The sequence below is a fragment of the Elgaria multicarinata genome, chromosome 1 (genome assembly GCF_023053635.1).
Source record: "Elgaria multicarinata webbii isolate HBS135686 ecotype San Diego chromosome 1, rElgMul1.1.pri, whole genome shotgun sequence".
Taxonomy (NCBI): domain Eukaryota; kingdom Metazoa; phylum Chordata; class Lepidosauria; order Squamata; family Anguidae; genus Elgaria; species Elgaria multicarinata.
The window spans coordinates 183,732,308-183,759,857 of NC_086171.1; the positions used below are offsets into that span (position 1 = coordinate 183,732,308).

At 42.7% G+C, this 27,550-nt stretch overlaps 2 protein-coding genes across 2 annotated transcripts in view; both read left to right on the forward strand.

Moving 5' to 3' along the window:
* DYNLRB1 (dynein light chain roadblock-type 1) overlaps positions 1–27,550 on the forward strand; it is a 545,722-nt gene that overhangs the window by 52,412 nt on the left and 465,760 nt on the right. The gene's annotated exons all lie outside the window — the stretch shown is intronic.
* Positions 1–27,550, forward strand: part of MAP1LC3A (microtubule associated protein 1 light chain 3 alpha) — a 41,792-nt gene that overhangs the window by 11,794 nt on the left and 2,448 nt on the right. Inside the window, exon 2 of the mRNA XM_063145324.1 lies at positions 15,694–15,749. Coding sequence (XP_063001394.1) covers positions 15,694–15,749 — 56 coding nt within the window. The remainder of the gene's footprint in view (positions 1–15,693; positions 15,750–27,550) is intronic.

A 27,550-nucleotide genomic window follows, 5' to 3' on the forward strand; every position in this document is an offset into this window, starting at 1 on the left:
ATCATTACCCTTCTATAAGTGGGGTTTTAGTCGCTGTCCAGATAGTTATCGATTTCTAAACATTGGCTATTCATTGGTGTAGTTGGCACTTTACCTGCTTCTTATCTTGCCAAGCTTTGTCTTCTGATGGCTATTGGCTATCAGCTCAGGGACCGATCTGTAAAATAGTGCAAGGAAAAATGTTTAAATATGCTCCTCAGACTTCTGCTGTGCTGACCCAATTTGGGCTTCTCCTGTCTCTACTTTTAAGCGAAAATGAATATTTTTGGACATCCAACTATGATTCTCCTATATAATGTGGCACTGAAAATGGCCAGGATATTCAGGCTTAAAGCTTAACTGATGGCATCTGAAGTCATGGAGGAGATGAGCCTGTAGCCTCCAAGTGAACAGTTGACCCCACCATTATCACACAGCTGATTAAAAAATACGGGGAGACAAAGGCATGCTAACACTAAACCCAAGTGTGTAGATCAGGAGTGAGGAATCAGTGGCTCCCCAAATATTGTTGAAGCCCAACTCCCACCAACCTCAGCCACCATGGCCAGTGGTCAGTGATGATGGGAGTTGTAGTCCAGTATCATCTGGAGAGCCACAGGTGTACCATCCCTCATGTAGCTGAAAGGTCTCCAGACAGTTGCAAGTGGCATACGTAGTTAGTTTTAAAGTAATTACTGTTTAGCTTAGGGATTGATTGCTGAGGATGCAAGAATAAAGTGGGGGACAAGTGTACCATTAACATTTGGAGAATTATAAATGGCTTAAGAACCACAATTCAGTTCCCACCAAATAAGTGCTCTGTATGTTCCTAAATCTCCTAGGCAAAGAACCTTCAGGTCTACCACGAGTTCCCTTATATGGCCATGCTGCTTGTAGCCTTGTACAGACATTAAATTGATTGGACAGCTGAGAGGATGAGGATTGTGCTGGCCTGGTGGCCCTGCCCATCACATATTCAGTGTCTTATTTGCGCAGGGTCCTATAGGGGTACACTTGAACATGAGTAGGTTCCTTACACATGATCTATGCGTTCCATGTTTTAGAGGGCACTCTTCATGAAGGACCCTATGTATATTAGGGATGAGCAAAGTCACCCACGCCAGGCTCAGGGTGTGCTCGCCCTTTCACTGCTGCTGTCTGCCCCCACTTGCCAGACCATATGAGCCTCTTCTGAGGTTCACCTTGGCCCAGCGAGCACTTGGCAGCTGCCCACTCACACACCAACGTTGTGCACTTCCCCCTTACTGCATCAATGGTGACCGCCATTGACAAGAGAAGGGGGAAGTGCACAATTTGGGGGCATGGGTGGGCAGCTGCCAAGTGCTTGTCAGGGCCCTGCGAGCCCTCGGGGGTGTACGTGCTCACAAGAGGAGTGCCCGTCTGGGTCCGGGGGTGTGCAGATGCGGAGGAGGTGTCCTCCAGGCTCCTGGACCCAGTCAGGCACTTGTGACAACCCTAATTTGGCTGTACATGCATAGGCCCCAGATGCTATAAATGTGGTGTTTAGAAACAGGGCAACAGGTGTATCCTGACCTCCACCCTCCCACCCCAATACATTCAATTGTGTATATGATGGATTGTCTGTGCAGGGCTTCTTGTGAATCCTGTTAGCTTGTACCCAACCTCTCTCCGTCTTTTCTTTAGGGCTAATGCCAGCTTCCTGCAACCAGTTAGTCTCCAGATGTGTTGGACTGCAACTCCCATCATTATCAGCCAGCATGGGATGGTGGGTTGAGGAAGGTTGCTCTACAAGATAGTGACATACATTGCTGTCCAGCGCATCTGGAAGGTAACAGGTTAGGGAAGGCTGGCTTATGCAATCAGGTGTCAGAGATTATCAGCTAGAACAAGGGTTTCTGAGATGTCCTAGCCCCATCTCCTTGTTATCTTGACTTATTCACTGGTCAGCATGTCCAGTTTGGAACTATGAACATCAGATATAACGACCTCTTTCTATGCTCCTGATTGCTTGTCCTAGAATAAAAGAGAGCCCCTGAGTTTGTCAGTGATTGTTGATGCTTCAGTTTCTGTCCTCCCCTTAGACATGTTGGAAGCTGAACTTGGCATGTCCCATGATACGTGACACTGAAACCAAGGCCTTTGCATTCCCCTTGTTGCTTCCTCGAAAGCACAAATCATAGATCAACAAGTACCTAATAAGCTAAAGCTTGTTGCTTTCATTCCTAGTTTGTGGCATGATTTAACAGATGACTCTTCAGCATACTGTCCCAACCTGGTTCTCTTCAGTTGTGTTGGATTGCAACTACCGTAATTCCCAGGTAGGGGCGATGCTGGCTTACAATTCTGGGTGTTTCAGTCCCAACACATCCGGAGGGCAGCAGGTTGAGGAAGGTTGCTCTACAAGATAGTGATATACATCTCCTTAAAACCAGTATCGGTGACTTAGCAGATTGTGTGCCAAAATATCCTTTTGTCAAATTTATGGTATTACATGATTCCATTTTTTTTCCTTTTGGAAATCTTAATCGGAATATACCTTTCACTGTTGGCAGGCAGATGAGAATCTATTGAGACTACATTGATACAGCTATGACTGATCTGTTGTTTGAGAAAACGTCAACTGCTTGTGAAATGTTCTGACTTCCTTGATTGCAGTAGGGAGTTTGGGTGTGTAATGTATTCGCAGAAGGAGAAGGTTTTGAATGGAGATGCAACTGGCTGGTTTGGTATCTTTATACCTATAGGTAATATGGCTTGATGCATTTTTGAGATTAAGTGGTAGTGAGTCTGCCTAATAATAAAGCACTGGGCAAACCAAACAATAAGCACAGACAAACTGTTTCTAGCCAGTTTGCAGACAGTGGTCTAATCTACACCAAGCAGGATGTTGCACTATGAAAGTGGCATGAAAGTAGTATATAAAAGGCAGAAGCCACACCAAGCAGGATATAGCAGTATGAAAGTGGTATATGGTATGTGTCAATGGGCCCCAACAGTTGTCAGTGCATTTCAATACCACTATAAAGCATTAGTGTGGCTCCTGCTTTTTATATACCGCTTTCATAGTGCAATGTCCTGCTTGGTGTAGATTGGGCCAGTGATTCACAATTGCCTACTCCAGCTCTAGCAAATGTTTGAGACAATCACTTTATTTGGACCAGTTTGTGTTTAAAATGCTGGGTGTAGTAGCCTTTTGAACTATACTCGTAGGCTGGGTGCTGAGGGTGGGGGTGGAGTGGATAGATGTTTCTTGGGCTTGGTGTGTTAACAGCTATGAAGTATGTGTTTCATCTCAATTCTGCCTTTCTGGTTGGTCAGGCATTTTGGTTTGATAGTATCTGTCTGTACTCATTGAGTGTACATGCATGGAAAGGAAAACTGTGGATGCACATGGAAGGTTGTGGTTTTGCTTGCAGGAATGCAGCTACTCCAGATGATTTTATTTCATTTAGTGGAGAGGTTTGTTTTGCTTCATACTCAAGGTCTACCTTATCATTTTGTTCTACAGTTTGGATAGAATTTTTCTTCCAGGATGAATTGACCAGAAGGGTGGCTTTACCACCTCCTAGCTGGGATGGCTTGTCTTTCTTCCTGTTCTGCAGGATCCAAGGTCTGTTGCAGGCAGGTTTATTGTTTTTCTCTGGTTATGGCTCTTGAGGGTTATATTATTTATAAACCCTTTTGTTCACTATGCCAGTGAATTAGCAGAATAGTAGCGGTTCTTAACTATGAAAGTCAGCAAAGACCAAATTAACTTCAAGACAGAGTCTATTTTGTTTGGTACAAAAATAAAGTATTTTACTGATAGAAAATAACACAGTTTATGGCAATACAAATTTACACCAACATACTCACACACTTGGTCATACACGTTACAGCAGGGCTCACATCAGCAGAGAGGGAATATTTTAATCTGGTTACAAAGCTCCAAAACTCTCTTTATATACACTTCCCTGAACAAATGATGAAACCACTAATTGGCAATGGCAAGACAATTAGACTTTTGCATCATCCCAATAATTCAATAAAGTCCACCTGCAAACTTGACTTTTAAGCTGATTGACTGATGCTGAGTCTTCAGTTTCTTCCAGGTTTTGCAGGCTTGTACAAAGATATGGAAATCACAAAAAACCAGTCCTAATTCAGGACTCCAACACTCCTTCCTTTTGGGTTTTCCACTATTTCACCACGTTACAACATTTGTACAGTTAATCACATTTTTAGCCCTGCCTGAAACCTAACGTTTCACAAATCTCCCAATGTTTGATGGCTCCTAACGGTTTTGTAAAGACGTCTGCCAAATTATTCTGGGACTCACAGTAGACTATGTGTTTTAAACTTTAACAGTCACTGGCTTCACCACTGGGACCTTAAAGTCCTTTATTGCTGGATCAGTCAAGTAACTTTACCACTCACCAGCACCATACTTAGCCTTTTTGTAAATCGCCACACAACTCTTGCTTCTTGGAACTTCCATGATTTTGGCTTACTTCCAATCATCAACATTCCAACGTTGCTTTTCTATCATTTGCACAGCCAATGCCAATTTGAATCATAATAGCACAAAAATTCTCATCTGACTTCTGCAGAAAAATTTCTCCAGTGCTCCAAGGTTCGAGATACCTTAAGATTCCCTTAGACACTCCAGGCTGAATTTGTTTTACTACATAGAATAAGCACAAAGAGTAAAGCATATGATTTCACAGTAGAGAAAATGACGTTAAAGTCCCTCCCTATCCTGACTAAATTCCTTGGCGACTAGTTTCTAAGAAACTCTGTTTACAAGCGGCTTGCTGTTAAAAACTTCTCCTCAGTGGCAAGTTAAATACTTCTGTCCCGGAGGCAAAACCTTCTTCTCCAAAAACCTCGTTGACTCGAAGACTAAGAATTAGGCTCACAGCTCATATTACAAGCGTGTATTCCAAGCCTATGGGGAGGCACGCCTTTGTTTTGTCTTTGAGACCTGCGGGGGATCTGCACCTCCTCCTCCTCCTCCTCCTCCTCTTGTTCTCTGTCTTCTGGCTAGGTCTGAGTTGCTACAGGCGTTTGCCTGCTAGAAGAATCTAAATCTAGTAAAACTGACGGATTATCATGTACCGATTCCCAATTCTGCTCAGCAAAGGAAGCAGATTTTGAGACAACAATTCTTCCTCCTTTGTGCAAAAACCTCCAACTACCATTTTCATAACCAACAAACATCATTTTGACTCCCCTGGGTCCTAGCTGTCTCCTTTGAGCTAAAGGAATATTCACAATTGCATAGGATCCCCAGATTCTGATGTGTTTTAAACTAGGATTTTTGCCAAAAATTAAGAAAAAAGGAATATTGTTAATGGCTGAAGACCACGTTCTGTTGCACAGATAGTTTGCAGCCATAAAAGCTTCACCCCAAAGCTTGGGATCTGCTTTGGCATCCTTCATTAAGCATTCCATTTTCGTTTTCAGCACGCCAATCCGCCGCTCCACATTCCCAGCTTGCCAAGACGCCATGGGATCTGTAAACTTATGAGAAATCCCATGCTTTCTGCAAAAATCAGCAAACTCTAGACTTCTAAACTCGCCCCCCCGATCCGAACAGAAGTTCTGTATTTGCCTTTGCAAAGATCTCTCCACCTTTTTAACCCATTCCTTTACTTTGGCTAGACACTGAGACTTTTGCTTTAACAAATATACCCATGAATAACGTGTTTTGTCATCTAAAATGACCAGGGCATATTTAGCTTTCCCATAACTCTCTGGGAAAGGACCAGTCAGATCTAAATGTATTAGACCAAGAATGTCCTTATGTCTCCAGTCTCTTACACGTGGAATATTGGCTACACGTGATTTTGCCAACTTACAAACGGAACAGTCAAGGTAATTCTGGCAATTTTTTACTCTCACATCTTCAGCAATCTTGAGAGTTTTGCCCAGAGATCTAAAACAAGGATGTCCAAATCTCCTATGAAATAAATGTAGGCAATTGTCATGGGGAGAAATGTTTTTGTAAGTCATAGAACTTGAAGAAATATCTTCCTCTCCACCTTGGCTCCTGTCCAGGAAAAACAAACCGTTTTTTAAACTGGCAGTCCCCTTCAGTTCTCCATGCCTGGAAATAAAACATTTCCCCTCCTCAAAGGAGACAGAGAACTTTTTCTCCATTAGATTTGACACACCTAAAAGAGAATGACTTAAGTTGGGAACAAAAATAGCATTAGCAAAGCTTTCGTTAAGGACAGGAATATGACAAATTCCTTCTCCTTTCACTTCCTGCTTTGAGCCGTCAGCAAGGAAAATAAATCTGTTAGACGTGACTCTGAAGTCCAGGAAGCTTTCCTTTCTAGTAGAAATAACGGAATTACAAGCTGAGTCTATCAGCCAGATAGCTGAGCTTCCGTTTCCTTCCTCCTTCGACATCTTGCTCACTCCGGCTGTAACGAGCTGTGCTGACTTCTTTGAACAAGAAGCATTTTTCCAGCGATGCTCAGAAACTTTCTCAGGTTGTAATCTCACTCTACAGTCAATTTTCTTATGTCCAATTTTGCCACATTTCCAGCAAACAATTGTTTTTTGTGGCTTGTGCTTTTTAGAAACTGAATAAGCAGATTCAGTCTCCTCCTTTTTCACAGTCCCGGTCTTAACCCCTTCAGAACCAGACCATTGTTGAAATGAGTCTGCCTTGCCGTTTGAGCTCATGGCTTCTCTCTTGGAATGTCTTTTCTGTTGTTCTTCTAATAATTTTCCGCACACATAATTCAGGGTTAAATCACGGACGGTCACTCCCTCTAGGGTTGTCACCAACACGTCCCAAGACGTTGGTAAGCTAGACAAAATAATATAAGACTTCATTTCCTCTGAAAGAGTCAAGCCAGCCGATGCTAAACTTTGGAATATTTCTCTCAGCTCCTGCAAATGTTTGCCAATATCTCCAGACTCTTTTAGCATCGTCCTATACATTCTGCGTGTTAAATTTATTCGAGAACCTGCTGTATCTCTTACATATACTTCACGCAATTTTGTCCAGATCACATGAACAGCATCCTCTCTATTAACATAGAATAGCTGATCATTCCTCATACAGAGGATTATGTGGGTTTTAGCTTTCTCTGCATTACGATTCCACTCTCTCAAATCAGCTGCACTTAAATCTTCATCGGGTGGGTCTGTAACCACTTCCCACAGCCCTTGGTTCCTTAAACTCATTTCAATCTTAAATGACCAAGTAATATAATTTGTGTCTGTGAGTTGTTCCATTTGTGTATTCATTCCTATTTGAAGTGCCATAACTGCTAATTGGTTGTTGTTTCAACCCTTTTGTTATTTGAATTTCCTTTTTGGGAACTGACCGGCTTAACAACCTCAGAATCCCTTTTCAAATTCAAAAATAGCCTTCTATCAGACACCGTGTGACTTTGCAAGACAAAAAGCTTTACAAAAAATCTCTTCCTTTGTCTAAATCCCAACGTTCTTTAGAAAAAGCAACGCTCCAGGGCAATTAGTCAACGCACGGCTTCTCTGTCTTATCAGGTCCTACTGTTTCTCTGTTAAGAACTAGAATTATGTCCAGACTGTTACTGGGCCCATAACCTCTTGAGGGTTATATTATTTATAAACCCTTTTGTTCACTATGCCAGTGAATTAGCAGAATAGCAGCGGTTCTTAACTATGAAAGTCAGCAAAGACCAAATTAACTTCAAGACAGAGTCTATTTTGTTTGGTACAAAAATAAAGTATTTTACTGATAGAAAATAACACAGTTTATGGCAATACAAATTTACACCAACATACTCACACACTTGGTCATACACGTTACAGCAGGGCTCACATCAGCAGAGAGGGAATATTTTAATCTGGTTACAAAGCTCCAAAACTCTCTTTATATACACTTCCCTGAACAAATGATGAAACCACTAATTGGCAATGGCAAGACAATTAGACTTTTGCATCATCCCAATAATTCAATAAAGTCCACCTGCAAACTTGACCTTTAAGCTGATTGACTGATGCTGAGTCTTCAGTTTCTTCCAGGTTTTGCAGGCTTGTACAAAGATATGGAAATCACAAAAAACCAGTCCTAATTCAGGACTCCAACAATGGCACAGTAGGGCTGGCCTGGATTCATTCACATAATCCTTAAGGGAACTATAGAATCTACTTGGGGGCAGAAACAGAGATTTGATTACCCCACCTCTGCTTCCTTCCAGGCCTGCAATTCTATAATCCTGGCTGCCAACCTTTAGCCGTGCACCATTTTATATGAGACATGGATGGCAAAGACCACCAGCTGCTCCACACCTCCATGCTCTCTGAAATGGGGTTGGTAAGGAAGAGGCTCAAGCATGCGTGTGAAAGGATCTAAAGCAGGAAGCATTCTCCTTTAGCTTGAGGCTTAGCCTGGATCTCTTTTACAGGAATACAACCAGGTATACAGAGAAGAGGAGGGCACCTCCTCTCCCTGACAAGGCCCAAGAAGGAAGCCAAACAGAAGGTGACAGATAGCAGTGCACCAGCTAGTGGGGAATCCTTCCTTTTAGTCCAAGGCCTAATCTACACTAAGCAGGATATTGCACTATGGCCTTAGCCAGACCGGGCGAAATCCTGGGGCGAACCCCGGGATCGTCCCTGTGCGTCCACATGACGCACAGGGGATCCTGGGATCAGGGAGGGATGATCCCTCCCTTGCCCCTGGATCTCGCCCTTCCCTTTGGGCCCGCTTTTTCCATGGTCTCCGGCTGAGCCTGAGACCGTGTGGTACGTTGCCACGGTTTGACCCGGCTCTGTGCGATTTCTCATGTGGAGCGGGGAGCCACACAAGAATTCAAGAGACCATGTCATACTTGAATTCTTGATTATGAAGGAGACAAAAGTCGAGCGTAGCCATACACGTACTCTGGATTTTAGGAAAGCTGATCTTAATAAACTCAGAACTATGATAAGTAAGGTCCCATGGCAAGTGAGCCTATTGAGAAAAGGAGTGCAGGATGGGTGGGAGTATTTTAAAAAGGAATTTTTAAAGGCACAGTTACAAACAATTCCAACCAGGAGAAAAGATAGAAGACAACAGAGGAAACCAATGTGGCTCCACAAAATGCTTAGAGATGACCTGAAAACAAAAAGGGATACATATAGGAAGTGGAAGGAAGGCCAGGCTACAAAAGAAGAGTACAGACAGGTGGCGCAGAAGTGCCGAAATGGCGTCAAGAAGGCTAAAGCTCAGAATGAGCCGAGATTAGTGAGGGATGCTAAAAGCAATAAAAACGCTTTCTTCAGATATGTGAGTAGTAAAAGGCAGAGGAAAGAAATGGTGGTTCAACTGCTTAATGAGGATGGCAAATTGATAACAGATGACAAAGAAAAGGCTGAAGTGCTCAATTCCTACTTTGCCTCAGTCTTCTCCCAAAAGTGGGTCTATGACCCCCCTGGAAAAAGTGAAGCAGAAGTTGAGGGGGCAGGATTACAGTTTGAGATTGATAAACAAATGGTCAAAGAACACCTAATCTCCTTGAATGAGTTCAAATCTCCAGGGCCCAATGAACTGCATCCTAGAGTAATGAAGGAGCTAGCGGAAGAACTCTCAGAACCTTTGTCTATTATCTTTGCAAAATCATAGAAGACGGGTGAGGTGCCGGACGACTGGAGGAGGGCTAACGTTGTCCCTATCTTCAAAAAAGGGCAAAAAGGAGGAACCTGGGAACTACAGACCAGTCAGTCTGACATCCATCCCTGGGAAAATTCTGGAGCAGATTATAAAGAAGTCAATCTGTAAACACCTTGAAATCAATGCAGTGATTACTAGAAGCCAACATGGAATTGTCAAGAACAAGTCCTGTCAGACTAATTTGATACCATTTTTTGATAGGGTAACCTCCCTTGTGGACTGTGGGAATGCTGTGGATGTCATATATCTTGACTTCAGCAAAGCTTTTGACAAAGTACCACATGACATTCTGATTAACAAACTAGCTAAAAGTGGGCTAGATGGAACAACTATTAGGTGGATTCACAGTTGGCTACAGAATCAGACTCAAAGAGTACTTATCAATGGAACCTTCTCAAACTGGGGAGAGGCAACGAGTGGGGTACCACAGGGCTCATTCCTGGGCCCAGTGCTCTTCAACATTTTTATTAATGATTTGGATGAGGAGGTGCAGGGAATGTTTATCAAATTTGCAGATGACACAAAATTGGGTGGGATAGCTAATACCCTGGAAGACAGAAACAAACTTCAAAGTGATCTTGATAGGCTGGAGTGCTGGGCTGAAAACAACAGGATGAAATTTAATAGGGATAAATGCCAAGTTCTACATTTAGGAAATAGAAACCAAATGCACAGTTACAAGATGGGGAATACTTGGCTCAGCAATACTACAAACGAGAAGGATCTTGGAATTGTAGATCGCAAGCTGAATATGAGCCAACAGTGCGATATGGCTGCAAGAAAGGCAAATGCTATTTTGGGCTTGTTGTTGTTGTTTATTCGTTCAGTCGTTTCTAACTCTTCGTGACTTCATGGACCAGCCCACGCCAGAGCTTTCTGTCGGCTGTCGGCTGTCGCCACCCCCAGCTCCCCCAAGGTCAAGTCTGTCACCTCCAGAATATCATCCATCCATCTTGCCCTTGGTCGGCCCCTCTTCCTTTTGCCTTCCACTTTCCCTAGCGTCAGCCTCTTCTCCAGGGTATCCTGTCTTCTCATTATGTGGCCAAAGTACTTCAGTTTTGCCTTTAATACCATTCCCTCAAGTGAGCAGTCTGGCTTTATTTCCTGGAGTATGGATTGGTTTGATCTTCTTGCAGTCCACGGCACTCTCAGAATTTTCCTCCAACATCACAGTTCAAAAGCATCTATCTTCCTTCGCTCAGCCTTCCTTATGGTCCAGCTCTCGCAGCCATAGGTTACTACGGGGAATACCATTGCTTTAACTATGCGGACCTTTGTTGTCAGTGTGGTGTCTCTGCTCTTAACTATTTTATCAAGATTTGTCATTGCTCTCCTCCCAAGAAGTAAACGTCTTCTGATTTCCTGGCTGCAGTCAGCGTCTGCAGTAATCTTTGCGCCCAGAAAAACAAAGTCTGTCACTGCCTCCACGTTTTCTCCCTCTATTTGCCAGTTATCAATCAAGCTAGTTGCCATAATCTTGGTTTTTTTGAGGTTTAACTGCAACCCGGCTTTTGTACTTTCTTCTTTCACCTTTGTCATAAGGCTCCTCAGCTCCTCCTCACTTTCAGCCATCAAAGTGGTGTCATCTGCATATCTGAGGTTGTTAATGTTTCTTCCTGCAATTTTAACTCCAGCCTTGGATTCGTCAAGCCCAGCACGTCGCATGATGTGTTCTGCATATAAGTTAAATAGATAAGGTGAGAGTATACAACCCTGCCGTACTCCTTTCCCAATCTTAAACCAGTCCGTTGTTCCGTGGTCTGTTCTTACCGTTGCTACTTGTTCGTTATACAGATTCCTCAGGAGGCAGACAAGATGACTTGGTATCCCCATACCACCAAGAACTTGCCACAGTTTGTTATGATCCACACAGTCAAAGGCTTTAGAATAGTCGATAAAACAGAAATAGATGTTTTTCTGGAACTCCTTGGCTTTCTCCATTATCTAGCGGATATTGGCAATTTGGTCTCTAGTTCCTCTGCCTTTTCTAAACCCAGCTTGTACATCTGGCAATTCTCGCTCCATGAATTGCTGGAGTCTACCTTGCAGGATCTTGAGCATTACCTTACTGGCATGTGAAATAAGTGCCACTGTCCGATAGTTTGAACACTCTTTAGTGTTTCCCTTTTTTGGTATGGGGATATAAGTTGATTTTTTCCAGTCTGATGGCCATTCTTGTGTTTTCCAAATTTGCTGGCATATGGCATGCATCACCTTGACAGCATCATCTTGCAATATTTTAAACAGTTCAGCTGGGATACCATTGTCTCCTGCTGCCTTGTTATTAGCAATGCTTCTTAAGGCCCATTCAACCTCACTCTTCAGGATGTCTGGCTCTAACTCACTGACCACACCGTCTGAGCTATCCCCGATATTATTATCCTTCCTATACAGATCTTCCGTATATTCTTGCCACCTTTTCTTGATCTCTTCTGTTTCTGTTAGGTCCTTGCCATCTTTGTTTTTGATCATACCCATTTTTGCCTGGAATTTACCTCCGATGTTTCTTAATTTTCTGGAAGAGGTCTCTTGTCCTTCCTATTCTATTGTCTTCTTCCACTTCCGCACATTGCTTGTTTAAAAATAATTCCTTATCTCTTCTGGCTAACCTCTGGAATTTTGCATTTAATTGGGCATATCTCCCCCTATCACTGTTGCCTTTTGCTTTCCTTCTTTCTTGGGTTACTTCCAGTGTCTCAGCAGACAGCCATCTTGCCTTCTTGGTTTTCTTTTTCTTTTGGACGTTTTTTTGTTGCCACCTCTTGGACAATGTTGCGAACTTCTGTCCATAGTTCTTCCGGGACCCTATCTACTAAATCTAGTCCCTTAAATCTGTTCTTCACTTCCACTGCATATTCATTAGGAATATTAGTGAGCTCATATCTAACTGATCTGTGGGTCTTCCCTATTCTCTTTAGTTTGATTCTAAATTGTGCAATAAGAAGTTCGTGATCTGAACTACAGTCAGCTCCAGGTCTTGTTTTTACTGTCTGTATAGATGTCCGCCACCTTTGGCTGCAAAGGATGTAGTCAATCTGATTTCGGTGTCGGCCATCTGGTGAAGTCCATGTATAAAGCCGTCTTTTTGGTTGTTGGAAGAGAGTGTTTGTTATGCACAGTGAGTTGTCCTGGCAGAATTCTATCAGCCTATGTCCCGCTTCATTTTGTTCTCCTAGACCATGCTTACCTGTAATTCCAGATGTCATTTGACTGCCCACCTTAGCGTTCCAGTCTCCTGTAACGAAAATAACATCTCTTTTTGGTGTATTATCCAGTAGGTGCTGCAGATCCTCATAGAACTGATCTACTTCTGCTTCTTCAGCATCTGTGGTTGGGGCATATATTTGGATGACTGTGATGTTAAATGGCTTACCCTGAATTCGAATTGAGATCATTCTATCGTTTTTTGGATTTTGGGCTGCATTAATAGAAATATAGCTTCCAAATCACGTGAGGTACTTTTTCCTCTCTATTCAGCCCTGGTTAGGCCTCATCTAGAGTATTGCGTCCAGTTCTGGGCTCCACAATTCAAGAAGGACACAGACAAACCGGAGCGTGTTCAGAGGAGGGCAACCAGGATGATCAGGGGTCTGGAAACAAAGCCCTATGAAGAGAGACTGAAAGAACTGGGCATGTTTAGTCTGGAGAAGAGAAGATTGAGGGGAGACAGGATAGCACTCTTCAAATACTTAAAAGGTTGTCACACAGAGGAGGGCCAGGATCTCTTCTCGATCCTCCCAGAGTGTAGGACACGGAATAACAGGCTCAAGTTAAAGGAAGCCAGATTCCAGCTGGACATCAGGAAAAACTTCCTGACTGTTAGAGCAGTACGATAATGGAATCAGTTACCTAGGGAGGTCGTGGGCTCTCCCACACTAGAGGCATTCAAGAGGCAGCTGGACAAGCATCTGTCAGGGATGCTTTAGGGTGGATTCCTGCATTGATCAGGGGGTTGGACTCGATGGCCTTGTAGGCCCCTTCCAACTCTGCTATTCTATGATTCTATAGTGCAATATCCTGCTTGGTGTAGATTAGGCCCAAGTCTCTAGGATTGGGGGCTAGACAGTGCTGTTGTATTATTTGCTAAGAAAGCTGCTTACTGTGCTTATGGTGAAATTTTTAAAGCCTACTTAACTGCATTTTAATGTTTAGGATGTTTTAATGTGCAATAATTTGTTGTGCTTGGCAATGGGACCTGTGCTTTGTTTTCTCTCCCCTCCCCCCCCCTTTTTTAAGGCTACGTGTTTGTAAAGATAAACAATTAATTTGATGCTTTGGAAACTAAACCCTTCACAAGTCCCTGTCCATAGAATTTTCTTGGCTTCTTCGTTGCAAGCTGAGGCAATTTTATCCCTTGTTTCCTGGGAAATCATTGTTTTTGCTTGACAGCAAGTGGAACGATAACCAATATTGAGAAAAGTTAATATGTTATTTACATTGCTGTTAATAATGTAATCCCAGCGCAAACACAGGTCTGAGCTCTCTGCTTCCTGTCACCTTTGCTGGGGCAGAGGGTAAACTGTTTAGCAACAATGAGAGTTTGTGTCCATGTGATGGTTTGTTTTTGGCTTTTTTGTGTTTACCTTAGGGCACTTAATAAGTAGCCTTCTAACGCAGGAATTTTCTGTTTCCAGTAGTGGTAAGCCAGATGTTGTGCTAGTGGTTGACTCCCAAATCCTCCTGCAAGATGCTAGTTTACTAGTGGAACAGCACCTATACCTACAGTGTAGAAGTAGGTTTTATAGTTGAGTGGTGAATGCAAAAGGCTAGAGTGCAAAGGGGTCGTCCATGTGCAAACCTTAACAGATGCTAATGAGGAGTAGTGAAGGCCATCTTCGCCTCTCCATCCTGCCACCCTGCAGATTTCATTAGATGGGCTTTTTAGTGTTTTCTTTTAAAAAAAAAGAAAAAAAGTCTAAAGTAGCCCTGGTGTCCTTTTTTTACAAGTAGCTGATTTGTATTTGTGTGTGTGTTTTATTGGCTATAATCTGAGTGGCAAGAAAGTGCCATAAATAAAAATAATAGCCTGCATATGCAAAAGCATCCCTTTTACACCTGGGTTCTCTCTCTCACCTTGAATACTTTACTGGTGAGCTGGCAAAGGGATTTGTAATTGTGGCTTTGATGATGTGGATAACCTCCAGTTTAGTGGCATGTAGGTCAATATAAATTACCATCTCATTGCTGTACTGGCTCTGTACTTTGTGTTATTTACCTACCTTGGCATAAATGATGCTTCCTGTCTTTGCGGAGATCAGGTGATTCACAGGACTGCACATACACAAGCAGCTTAGAGTCCAGAGGACATGTGTAGGACTGAAAGTTGAGTGGGACAAGGTCTCAGGAAGTAGGAAAATGAAGGGCAGGGGACCTCATAGGCGTATGCATTTGCCTCCTTTTTGAAATGAGAGGAGCTGTTCAATCCTTAAGATACATGAAGTATTACAGCAGTGGTACTTTTTCAGCAGTGAATATTTGGGTAGAACTGGTTCATGTTGTATTGCACAGTGCCAAATGCTTCAGGAGCATCTAGGAGTCCTTCCAAAATTGTGTCTGCCCCTCTCTGGGCAGAGTAGAAGATAATGTATAGCTTCTGTTCCTTGTGTGGTATAGGTATGTTAGGCATGTGTTAATGGTGGATATAATATGAGAGTGATAGTACAAGCCTATTTTATGAGGTTGTTGAAAAATATATATCCTGTGCCGTTGTCATCTCAAAGTGTTCTCAGAACACATCGAGAGAGGAGCAGGACTTGCACATCTGGCCCTGTTCCTCCCTCCAGTTGTTCTCAGTGAATTCCGAAGTTTGAGTGCTTGGGGGAAAGTGTTGCTGTATAAATACTAAATATTCTTATTTATTAGTATCATTGTTACATTCATGCCACTTTCTCATTTTGGTATGGTTTTTGTAATTCCATTTACAAACATTTAGATGTATCTACTTGTATTTGGGTTTTTTTAGTTGACATAGTTAAGATTATCAACATCACACAAAAAAGACCTTTCTTAGGATTTGCAGAGGTCTGAATAGTACAAGTAGACTGGGGAAAGTAATTCCAATTCCTAAATCTGCTAATTTTTTTTCATTTTTACAGCTGATCGTTGTAAAGAGGTACAGCAGATCCGAGAACAGCATCCAAACAAAATTCCGGTGAGTACAGGACTTTGTATTTAAATTAACTCCTGTGGATTTTTGAGCAGAATTCTTGTGGGCTATGTCCCATGCTTTTGACCGTGATATCAATTTGCCTAAGGTGCTCAACGTTCTTTCACATTGACAGCTTGTTCATATATCTTACTTCTCTTAGAAATTAGATACTTCTTCCAAGGATGTTGTATAGGCAACCAGCAGCAGGGATAGGAAAAATTCAGGGTTTCAGGATCTACTTCTGTTTTATTCGGGCAACAAGGACTACCAAATGGATCCTGGTGCAAAGACATACATTTAGAATTTAAAAAATGTTGAGCCCAGGAATTTGTTGTACGTACCAGAACTGGACAGAGCCCTCAGTCCTTTCTCACACAAAAATATTCCTGATTACGCAAAGCTTTCTTCTTTTCATAGAATCATAGAATCATAGAATAGCAGAGTTGGAAGGGGCCTACAAGGCCATCGAGTCTAACCCCCTGCTCAATGCAGGAATCCACCCTAAAGCATCCCTGACAGATGTTTGTCCAGCTGCCTCTTGAATGCCTCTAAGTGTGGGAGAGCCCACAACCTCCCTAGGTAACTGATTCCATTGTCGTACTGCTCTAACAGTCAGGAAGTTTTTCCTGATGTCCAGCTGGAATCTGGCTTCCTTTAACTTGAGCCCGTTATTCCGTGTCCTGCACTCTGGGAGGATCGAGAAGAGATCCCGGCCCTCCTCTGTGTGACAACCTTTTAAGTATTTGAAGAGTGCTATCCTGTCTCCCCTCAATCTTCTCTTCTCCAGGCTAAACATGCCCAGTTCCTTCAATCTCTCTTCATAGGGCTTTGTTTCCAGACCCCTGATCATCCTGGTTGCCCTCCTCTGAACACGCTCCAGTTTGTCTGTGTCCTTCTTGAATTGTGGAGCCCAGAACTGGCTGCAATACTCTAGATGAGGCCTAACCAGGGCTGAATAGAGAGGAAAAAGTACCTCACGTGATTTGGAAGCTATACTTCTATTAATGCTGCCCAAAATAGCATTTGCCTTTCTTGCAGCCATATCGCACTGTTGGCTCATATTCAGCTTGTGATCTACAACAATTCCAAGATCCTTCTCGTTTGTAGTATTGCTGAGCCAAGTATCCCCCATCTTGTAACTGTGCATTTGGTTTCTATTTCCTAAATGTAGAACTTGGCATTTATCCCTGTTAAATTTCATTCTGTTGTTTTCAGCCCAGCACTCCAGCCTATCAAGATCACTTTGAAGTTTGTTTCTTTCTTTCAGGGTATTAGCTATCCCACCCAATTTTGTGTCATCTGCAAATTTGATAAGCGTTCCCTGCACCTCCTCATCCAAATCATTAATAAAAATGTTGAAGAGCACTGGGCCCAGGACTGAGCCCTGTGGTACCCCACTCGTTGCCTCTCCCCAGTTTGAGAAGGTTCCATTGATAAGTACACTTCGAGTCCGATTCTGTAGCCAATTGTGAATCCACCTAATAGTTGTTCCATCTAGCCCACTTTTAGCTAGTTTGTTAATCAGACTATCATGGGGCACTTTGTCGAAAGCTTTGCTGAAGGGACAACGTTAGCCCTCCTCCAGTCGTCTGGCACCTCACCCGTCTTCCATGATTTTGCAAAGATAATAGACAAAGTTCTTCCGCTAGCTCCTTCATTACTCTAGGATGCAGTTCATCGGGCCCTGGAGATTTGAACTCATTCAAGGAAATTAGGTCTTCTTTGACTTTTCAAAAGTCTAGTTTATAGTATTGTGGGTGGGGAACAGGGGATCATATTGTTGCTGCTGTTATTAAACAATTGGGTGTCAGATGTTCTTGCTGATTTCTTGCAGATAACTCAGATCTACCAGTAGATCAAGATCTCCCTTCTATCCATCCCTGTCCTACAGTACATGTCTGAAAGAATGCATGTGACACTTCCTTTCTTGTTGTTTTCTTCTGATCTTGACTGTGGCATTTTCTGTTTTGGAGGCTTCCATAAACATTCTCATGATTCACAGCAGGCCTGGTTTCAAGTTATTTTGAGTCTTTAGGAGAAGCTGAATTTACTTGCAGGGGTCATGGCCACTGAGGAATGGAGGTGAGGAGTCATAAAGGTCTGGTGAAGTCATAACACATGTTGTGTTTTACCTGGTCATGCTTCATGCCAGGTAAAAACAAAGATGAAGGTGCTGGTTTTGGGCAGACTCCTTAACGTGCCCAGCCTTGTTGATTGCAGGCATCAGCTATGATTCCCAATCCAAAAGAGCAATAAAAAGAAACAGTTGTCTTTTATTACAGAAACTGAACAGAAATATTATTTACTTCGCACAAGGCTTCTAGCTCACTTCGTATTCTCATCCGATCATATTAAACTCTGTTTGGGTTTTTTTCCCCTTTCAAAACTTTTCTTTGAGCCCAGAGTTTTAATTATGATACTATAAAATATAAAATATCCTTGCTGAGCTATAACCATGAAGTTCTTTGGCAAATGCCTAAGAGAAATTGGAATGTCTCTGGGAGATGTTTATCCCACACTGGAGGCCTTCAAGAGGCAGCTGGACAACCATCTGTCAGGGATGCTTTAAGGGGGATTCCTGCATTGAGCAGGGGGTTGGACTCGATGGCCTTGTAGGCCCCTTCCAACTCTGCTATTCTATGATCTCAAGGCACAAACATAATTACAAACGCCTACTGTGCTAGCGCAAATGAATGCTTGGTAATCTGCCTTTTCAAAAGACAAACCGGAGAGTCTAAAGTGGAGAGCACAAGCTTTGCAAGGAAATGATCCTCTAAACTTTTTAAAAAATAATAACGTGATCATATTTCCCCCTTCCGCCTCTTTTTTGGTCCTTAGCTGAAATGAAGCTGTCATCTGGATATTGCATTATAAATCAATGTATCAACTACAATTCATGGAGCCATTTAAATAACATTAGCAGTACTGTGAAATCCTCTGCTGCTTTCCTACATCTTCCTTGGCTCCTTTACAGTTGTTTCTCACAGCAAATATATTATGAATGTTTGTGTCTATTGTTTGCGTCGGGCTAATTCAGAAAATACCAAGACAGGGAGGGCATAATTCTCCACAACCCAGCAAGTTCTACAGCAAGGGGCTCCTGCTTTTCCTTAAAATCTCCCCCATTTCCCTGATTGCATCTCCTTCCTCTTGTTCCATTCACTTTTATGGAGCAAAAGAAAGGGACTGAAACTGAGCTTGCTTGAATGTGGAGGATCCTCCGGCCCCTCAAAGGCATTCAGTAGTATGCAGGGAGGCAAGAGTGTCAAAATGTAACTTTTGTCTAAGACAGCAAAATAATTTAATTGATCTTGCCCATGTGCAGCCACTGTCATTGTTAAGCCAACCCATTTTGTGGTAATTGCGGGCTATTAAAAACCTTACTTATAGCTTTCATTTATCTATACCACACATGGGTTTGTCTGAGACAGCAGTTGAGGAAGAACGTACAGAATGAACAGATTAAATTCTGATTGGAAATTCCTGTTGACTAATTTCATGATCTCCTGATAGGCTACCAAAAGTCACCCATCCATGGGATGGAACAGAAAAAAAACAATTCAGAGATGGTTCAAAGATGGGGGAAGAATAGAAAAGCTCTGACAGAGCAGCTGGTTGTGGTGTTTTTGTTAAAAATCTGAATTGGGTGTTTTAAATTTGCATGATACCCACTGCTCTCAAAAGAGCAATCTTTCCTTTTATTGAGAAGTTGGGGCCTAAACCTTGCTACCTTACAGTCACTCAACAGCTGTAGCAATCTTAGATTCCGTCTGCTTTATCTTAGAGAAATGTATCAGTAACTAAGTTATCAGCATATTGTCCCACTGAATTATAGCTAAATTGAACTTATTTTCAAGTAACTCTTTTGGCTTTAGATTTGCTTTGTTTTCTCATCCAACCTCCTAAGAAACTGACTTCTGTATAAATAAATAGTCATGGTTATTGGGTAACAAATGCTCAAGGGTAATAGAATCATTTGGGCATTCTGGAGAACCTGTACAGGAACAGGTAAATAGACCTAAACATGATAGTGGTGGTGGGGGGAAATCAATATGAGATTGCCGTTTTCAGCAGTTGCCCCATCACCTGTTTCATATCTTAAGTTGTGCTCTAAGTGCTGAGTGTCATGTTTGAGCAAGTTTGGCCAAAATTGAAAGCTGAATAGAGAGAGGAAAGGTGACATTTACATTTGATAGAGATAGGAATGGAGAAAGACAGGCAAAAGAAGTTGGGGGGAAGTATTTCCTCCTTCTTGTTCAGGCATTGGGCAAACTGTGCTACAAGCCAAACGAAAAATAATCAGAGCAAGGGGGTGAAACTCAGCCTCCATTTATACAAGTTTCCAAGTCTCATCCATTAGGGGGCAGAGTGGGGAGATGTGAGGTCCATCCAGTGGAATTCCTGTTCATTTCTCTTGCTAGTGTTTGAGGAATGACATGGGGTGGGCGGGCTAGCATAACATTTAGGTCAGTCTTCTGCAACCTGGTTCCTTCCATTGGTAGTGAACTGTAATTTCCACCATCCCAAGCAAGCATGGTTGCTGGCTGAGGATGGTGGGAGATGTAGTCCAGTTGATCTGGAGGGCACCCCGATTGGGGAAGGCTAATTTAGGCCAGTCAGTCTGGTGAGCAACTCAAAATCTCCATACCAGCATGGGACAGGAAAATGTAAGGGAGCACCACTGCATAGCAATGATTTTGGGTGGCTTACATATGAGTGCCAGCTGTAATCATCCTTTGGACTTCACCAGACATGCTCATATATTCTCAGGATTTCAGAGAATGTGATTGATTGAAGTCATGTTTCTCAAAACCTCCTGCCTTCTTGGGAGACAATAACGAGGCCTGCTAAGTAATCCACAAAACTTTATTCAAGAAATAAACATCTCTTCCCACCTGAAGAGTGTCTAATCTCGAGGAACTTTCCCTTAGGCAAAACTATGCAAACTAAGTGAGACAATTGTCCTGTCAAGAAGAATGGAAAGCCTTTTCCCAAGATGCATTAACTTCAGAAAGACTAGTTCTGAGGCAGCTTCTGATGGGATGCAAGCCAGGCTGACTTTCTCTCACCTTCCTTTAGCTCCGCCCATTTTAGTCTGCGGCATACTCTAGGATTGGCTAACCTGTCCGTGCTCTCTCCCTCAGAAGAATGTTTGCTTCCCACTGACTGTGTATTATTTGTCCTTGACGAGATAAGCTCTGAAGAGAATTCCCACCAGCTGGTGAAGAGCCCGTGAGAGCTTTCTCCCTCACTGGTACCGGCTGGTCTGTGTCTGGCGCCAAGTTCTCTACTTCAGAGTCTGATTCTGATTGATCACCTGAAACACCTTCTTCCAACCCAGGGGGAGCAGGGCTAGACATGACAATTGGGCAGATTAGAAATGCAATAAATAAATTAACCTTGCAGTGAGACATAAGGTCTAGGAATTCATTTTGATTGATTTTTTTTAAAAAAGGAAATTCTCTATACACTAAACTTCCAAATGTCCCCCCTAGTCATGTTTGCTTGGTGCCACCACTATTAACTTGTTGTCACCAGGCCAAGTTTGCCTTATTTGCCTGAGTTTTCAGTGGCTTTTAAGATCTTTGCTGTGACTTCTTTTATTTTTAAAAGAGGATTAGTCAAATTCGCAGAGGCCAAGGCACTCAATGTGTGCTAGTCATGGTAGCTATATGCTACCCCCCACCAAAAAATGAGAGGCAACCTGCCTCTGAATACCACTTGCTGGGAAACAGTACTAGGAGAGGGCTATTGTTTTCATAGAATCCTAGAATAGTAGAGTTGGAAGGGGCCTATAAAACCAGTGCCCAACCCCCTGCTGAATGCAGGAAAAAATACAGGGTGAACACACGAAACTGACATACTGAGTCAGATTATTAGTCTATCTAGCCCAGTATTGTTGACACTGACTGGCAGCAGCGTCTCTCCAGGGTTTCAGGCAGGAACCCTTCCAGCCCTACCTGGAGATATTGGGGATTGAACCTGGGACCTTCTGCATGCAAAGCCATTGTTTCACCACTGAGCCACTGCTCATCCCTGCTCACGTGATTGTGGATGGGATGGGAGAGCCACATCTTGTTTCCCATGTGATTAGCAATTGTGGCAAACAGGATGGAGGATTAGGTAGTCCTTTAGCCTGATACATCAGGGCTCTTGTTAAGTTGTTTGTTATTTGTTGCTGTTGTTTTAAATCTTTTAAATTGCTATTGTAAGGTGCCCTACTTGAAAGGAAGCTATAAGTTGCTTTAATTTAATTTAATTCCTGCAGTGACTGGGCAGAATCTGTTTTTTCTCTCCAGCTGTCTCTCCCAGCTCTCCCTCCCTCACCAGCCATCTCCTGCCTGCACCGTCCTCTGTCTATGCTGGGGCAGTCCTAATTTTATTACCACATACAGTTTGCTTTTATATAATGTGGGCTGTCAGCAGCTTGACTGGAAATGGAGCCAGGGACAGCTTCTGCCTGCCTTGAGTGAGCCATGTCCTGCTTTAATGACCAATTGACTTAAAAAAAACCAACCTACTTCTGATCTGCCTCTTTGTAACAGCTTTGTCACCAGCGTAATGAAATTCTGCAGGTACTTTACTTTAGGGGAGCTAAAGAGTTTCAGCTAGTAGCTGAACTGTGGGTAAGAACATAAGAACATAAGAAGAGCCCTGCTGGATCAGACCAAGGGTCCATCTAGTCCAGCACTCTGATCACACAGTGGCCAACCAGCCATTGGCCAGGGATGAACAAGCAGGACCTGGTGCAACAGCACCCTCCCACCCATGTTCCCCAGCAACTGGTGCACACAGGCTTCTTGCCTCGAATATTGGAGATAGCACACCACCATCAGGGCTAGTAGCCATTGATAGCCTTTGCCTCCAGGAGTTTATCCAACCCCCTTTCGAAGCCATCCAAATTGGTGGCCATTACCACATCCTGTGGCAGTGAGTTCCATAATTAAACAACAACACATTTCTGCACCAAGAAAAGGAACTGATTTCCACTTCTTATGCATGTTAAACCAAACTGCATTATAAGTCCTTATTTTTACACAATTCCAATTCTGCTAATCATGGAGACGCTGCAGGAAGTTATTTGGTTCCTTGAAGCCCTGTTCACAGTGCTAACAAGTAGAAATCCTGTTTCTCCTCCCCTCGAGTTACTGAGATTTCTCTAGACATTGATCCAGCCCTGTATTTAAGCACTTATCCTGGTAGCCATAGGTGACAAGGAAATGCAGGCTTGCAGGTGCATGGAATTCTCTATAGATGAGTTAGTCAGCACCCAGCATAGAAAACAAGTAGGCTTCCCAGAGAGGGAAGCCGCTGCATCCTGTAACTCCATCATCAAAGTGCAGTGGGCTGCTGGAGCAGCGACGGAGTGCTCCATTCCTTCTCTACAAACCTCCAGCAGGCTAATAAAATATTTTGCAGATTGGTAAGTTTTGTGAGTTTATTACAGGGGTGCATTGATCACTTACTCACATGATAGGACAGAAAAATTGCCTTTAATTTCCTTTTTTAATGGTGGAACCAGGATTCTGCTGAATTTTGTGCCCAACCCCGAATTCTTCAATTGGGCAGTATCCAGCACTGCCACTCCACTTATGCCATTGATATAGCTCTAATGTAAACAACCTCTAGCGCAATACCAATAGCATATACAGGTGTGATGGGTTTCCCCAGGAAACCTGTAAAGGACTACATCGATGGCATAAGCAGAGTGGCATTACTGGATGCTGCCCTTTGTATAGTGTTCAGGAAGTATTGCAAAACATACCACTCCCTAGGTGTCCATTATTACAGCTGATATTATTCCTTTATGGTTGTGTATGTGTGCCCATGTTCTACCTATTTTCAGCTTTTGATGTGTTGATGACTGTTTGGCTAGCTGAACAGTGCCACACAAACACAAGTGATTCTGTCAGTAACTGTGAATGGAGTGCCGCTTTTCACCCTCCCCTGCCAGCGGTCCTGTTGTTTCAGCATTTATCCAATGCCAGCAATAAGTTATGGCTACAATCTGCTGTATTGTCTCTGAATGCCCTGTGGGAAACTGCAATGCAAGGAGCAGCCTCTGGCAACAGACTGCAGTTATCATGGCGGCAGCAACAAAGAAATAACCACGATCCAAAACTAGTTGTGGAGCCTCGCAAGAATAAAGCCTTAAAACAAAATACAAACAAACAAAAATAGGTGGAAGATGTGTGAGCAAATATTAAAATCAAATATCGATTTTCTTTTGGCAAGCTATGAGGAATGCTTTTTAGTTTAGAATACATTGTTTATTAATGCAGTATAACAAAGGAAAAGCCAGCCCTTTGTAAGTCAGTATCCATTTCAAGCTGAGTATTTTGGAAACTTTTCTATCTTCAGGGAAAGATTTCCAAATCAACTAGTCTCCCAGGAGTCCTACATATTGCAAAGTGAGTCTAGAAACCAAGTACTATGAGGAATGGCTGAAATATGTTTAGCCTGGAAAAGAGAAGATTAAGGAGAAACATGATGATCTTTCAATATTTGAAGCGCTGTCACTTGTTCTCTATTGCTCTGGAGGGCAGGATTAGAACCGAAGGGTGGAGATTGTAGGGAAATAGATTCCAAATAAGCATTAAGGGAAGCATCCCAATGATAAGAGCTGTTTGACAGTGGAACAGACTGCCTTGGGAGGTGGTGACGTCTTCTTTGCTGAAAGTGTTTAATCAGAGGCTGGGCATCGATCAATTTATTGGGAATGCTGTAGTTGCATCCTGCATTACAGAGGCTGTATTGAGCAGAGGGTTGGTCTAGATGATCTCTAAGGCACCTTCCAACTCTCTGGCTCTGTGACATTGGGATGTGTTCCAGGGTGCACATTTATTTCATGCACAGTAGCCATGTTGGGTTTTGCCATTGCCCTATCTGAAGAGAAAATGCACCATCCAACACTCCTTTGTAGCAACATATTGCAGAGGAAGATCAGTGGTGGTGGGGAAGCTGTTTTTCAAGGAAATATATCTTGCATTTCTGATCTTATCACTAAGGAACCACCACGACCCTGTAAATTTCTGGGGAATGCCAGGGTACCCAGGAACATCATTTGAAAGATTCTTCTTTAGTCAATACACTGTTTTCATCTGCTTTGCAAACAGGAAGGAAAGCAAAAATGATTTAAATGTAACTTGAGAAAAATAGCCATCAGCTTTTATGCACATGATTCCCACACTGACTTTTCTGCCCTTGGTCTCCCCACCATCCCCATTCAATAAAGTATCTGTCTCTCTGAAACTTCATCTTTGCAATTGAAGTCGTGTCATACTCTGAACTCCAACACATCTGTGAATGCTAACAGTGGCAACTAATCCTGATGGCTGTATCCTACCTCCAGTATCAGAGACTGTAAGGCTATGTTCACCAGTTGCTGGGGAACATTGGTGGGAGGGTGCTGTTGCACTTTTATGTTTAGTGCACACACTGTGGCATGCCTGGATTTCCTGTTGTGTAATGTGTGAAATAGAAAATTCTTCAGAGCTTTTTGGTTGCCCAAGGGCAGCTGGTTGGCCACAGTAGGAACAGAATGTTCTACTAGATGGACCATTAGTCTGATCCAGCATGTTCGTAACTCCCATCATCTCAGGCTGACATGGCTAATGGCAATGGTAGTCAAATACATCTGAGTGGTAACAGGTTGGAAAAGCTGATCTAGACATTTTCTTTTGAGTAGCATTTCTGTTCTAAGGACATCCCCCATTCTCTGCATTCAGTACTCAATTTGTTAATGCTGAGAAAATGCATTCTCTCTTTCTCCCTCCCTAGTCTTGTCATCTATCACTAACGCAGTCACTCTGACTATGGTGGCTGCATGAGGATCAAAGGAACCTACCAGCAAATAGGGCAGCTCCTGCCACCTCTTACCTGATAAACCTGGATAATGGGCTTTAGATTTGTGAATTAGACTTGTGCTAGCAGGTTTCACTTTGCATATTTCAGGATTAAGATTAGAATATGCATTTCAGGTTATTGGAACAAGCATCATTACAAAATGAAAATGTGACACACACCATAAAAATGGGCTGTGCGTAATACACCAGAATTTATCTGTAAGAATTAATATGTTAAATGGGTGATAGGCGATGCAGAATGGAATATTAACCGTACGTTTCTTGAAATCTAAAGGGCTGTTCAAGTGTAACAATGCTAAATGCTTCACAAAAATAGTTTCATCAAAGATGTAATGATCTTAGACTTACACACTTACCTGGGAATAAGTCCTATTGAACTCCATGAGACTTACTTCCCAGGAAACTTGCATAGGATTGCACTGTCAAAGAGTTATCTCAGGTCCACTTATACATTATATTTTTCGATGTACACCAAAAATGTTTTAAATGAACAACAGAAATATAGAATGTGAATGCCCCTCCCCCAAAGTGTATTATACTCACTGGAACCATGAGTAGTTTCACTTTTATGTTTAGTGCACACACTGTGGCATGCCTGGATTTGCTGTTGTGTAATGTGTGAAATAGAAAATTCTTCAGAGCTAGAGCGCTGACAGGCTAACACTGCTTTTTAGTTGGTGATGTCACAGCTTCCATTTAAAGAACAGGAGCTTGTTTTTGGAATAGGAGAAATTCTGGTTTTGTGCTCCAAGCCCCACTATCTGACCCAGAAAGTGTTTGATCATTCAAGATTGCTATTGCCTTATTATACTTAAGTGACCCTTAAAAAAGTCTGTGTTTAGCTGAAATTTATGTTTGTATTATCAAGTTTCAACTAAACAAAGTAATAAAACAAAAATAAAATGCAAGTGTAACTACATACTTTAAAGGCCTCAGTTTCAAATACTACAATGTTCTAACGAAAAAGAAAAAGGAGTAAATTACACATAAGTTTCAGTAAAGACAGACCAAATATCCAATATAAGTCCATTCCTGAATGGCGCCTATATTTCATTCTTTTAAAACGTTGCTAGTGTTGTTAAGCAATGAGCTTTTACCTTTCCAATGTTCTAGTAGTCTTTTAGCAGTCAAAAGGGTGCAAATAATAATAATAATCCATTTATGCCGACCATGTCCATATTCCCGCCCTCTTCCACTCCACCACACTTTGTGCCTTTCTGCCTCTCCCAGCAGCAGCAGACCGAACATAGACCCCTTTGACAGCAGTTTCCAGGTCATCTTCTAGGCAATGAACCAGCAGGCACTCTTAAGAGGACTCCATGGCTCCAACCCTCTGCCCTTCCTGGAACTGGGGAAATGCTTTAAATGGAAAAGAGCAGGGAGATGGGTTCCGGATGACCAGCTAAAGGGGGTGGGGGCTAGAGCCGTGGAATGGAAGCCGGACCAATGGCACCACCGTGGAATACTTGGCAGTGCCACAGAATTTGCAGTGACAACATAGCACCATTGTTGCCTTTTAGTGGCAGGCCCACCACAGTTTTTCAGTAGTGGGGGTGGGGCTGCACTCCTAGAAGAGGAGGAGGAGGAAGTGCTAAGTCTTTAAAGTAACATGCACTTTGGATCAATGGGACAGCATTGTGGGGTGCGGGGCAATCAGAATGGAACATACAGCACTGTACTAGGGAGCAGCCAGGCAGCGGCTGCTGCTGCTACTGCTACCTGCTCCACATCAACCATCATCTGGTGCCTGATTTATTTATTTAATTTATTTATTTAATTACATTTATATACCGCCCCACAGCCGAAGCTCTCTGGGCGGTTTACAACATTTAATGTTAGGGCCGGCCGTGGTTGGGGGCAAAGGGTTAAACCCCACCCACCCCCGATCGCCCCTGATATCTGACTTGGGTTTTGTGTGATTTCTTTTGAGTCAGAAAA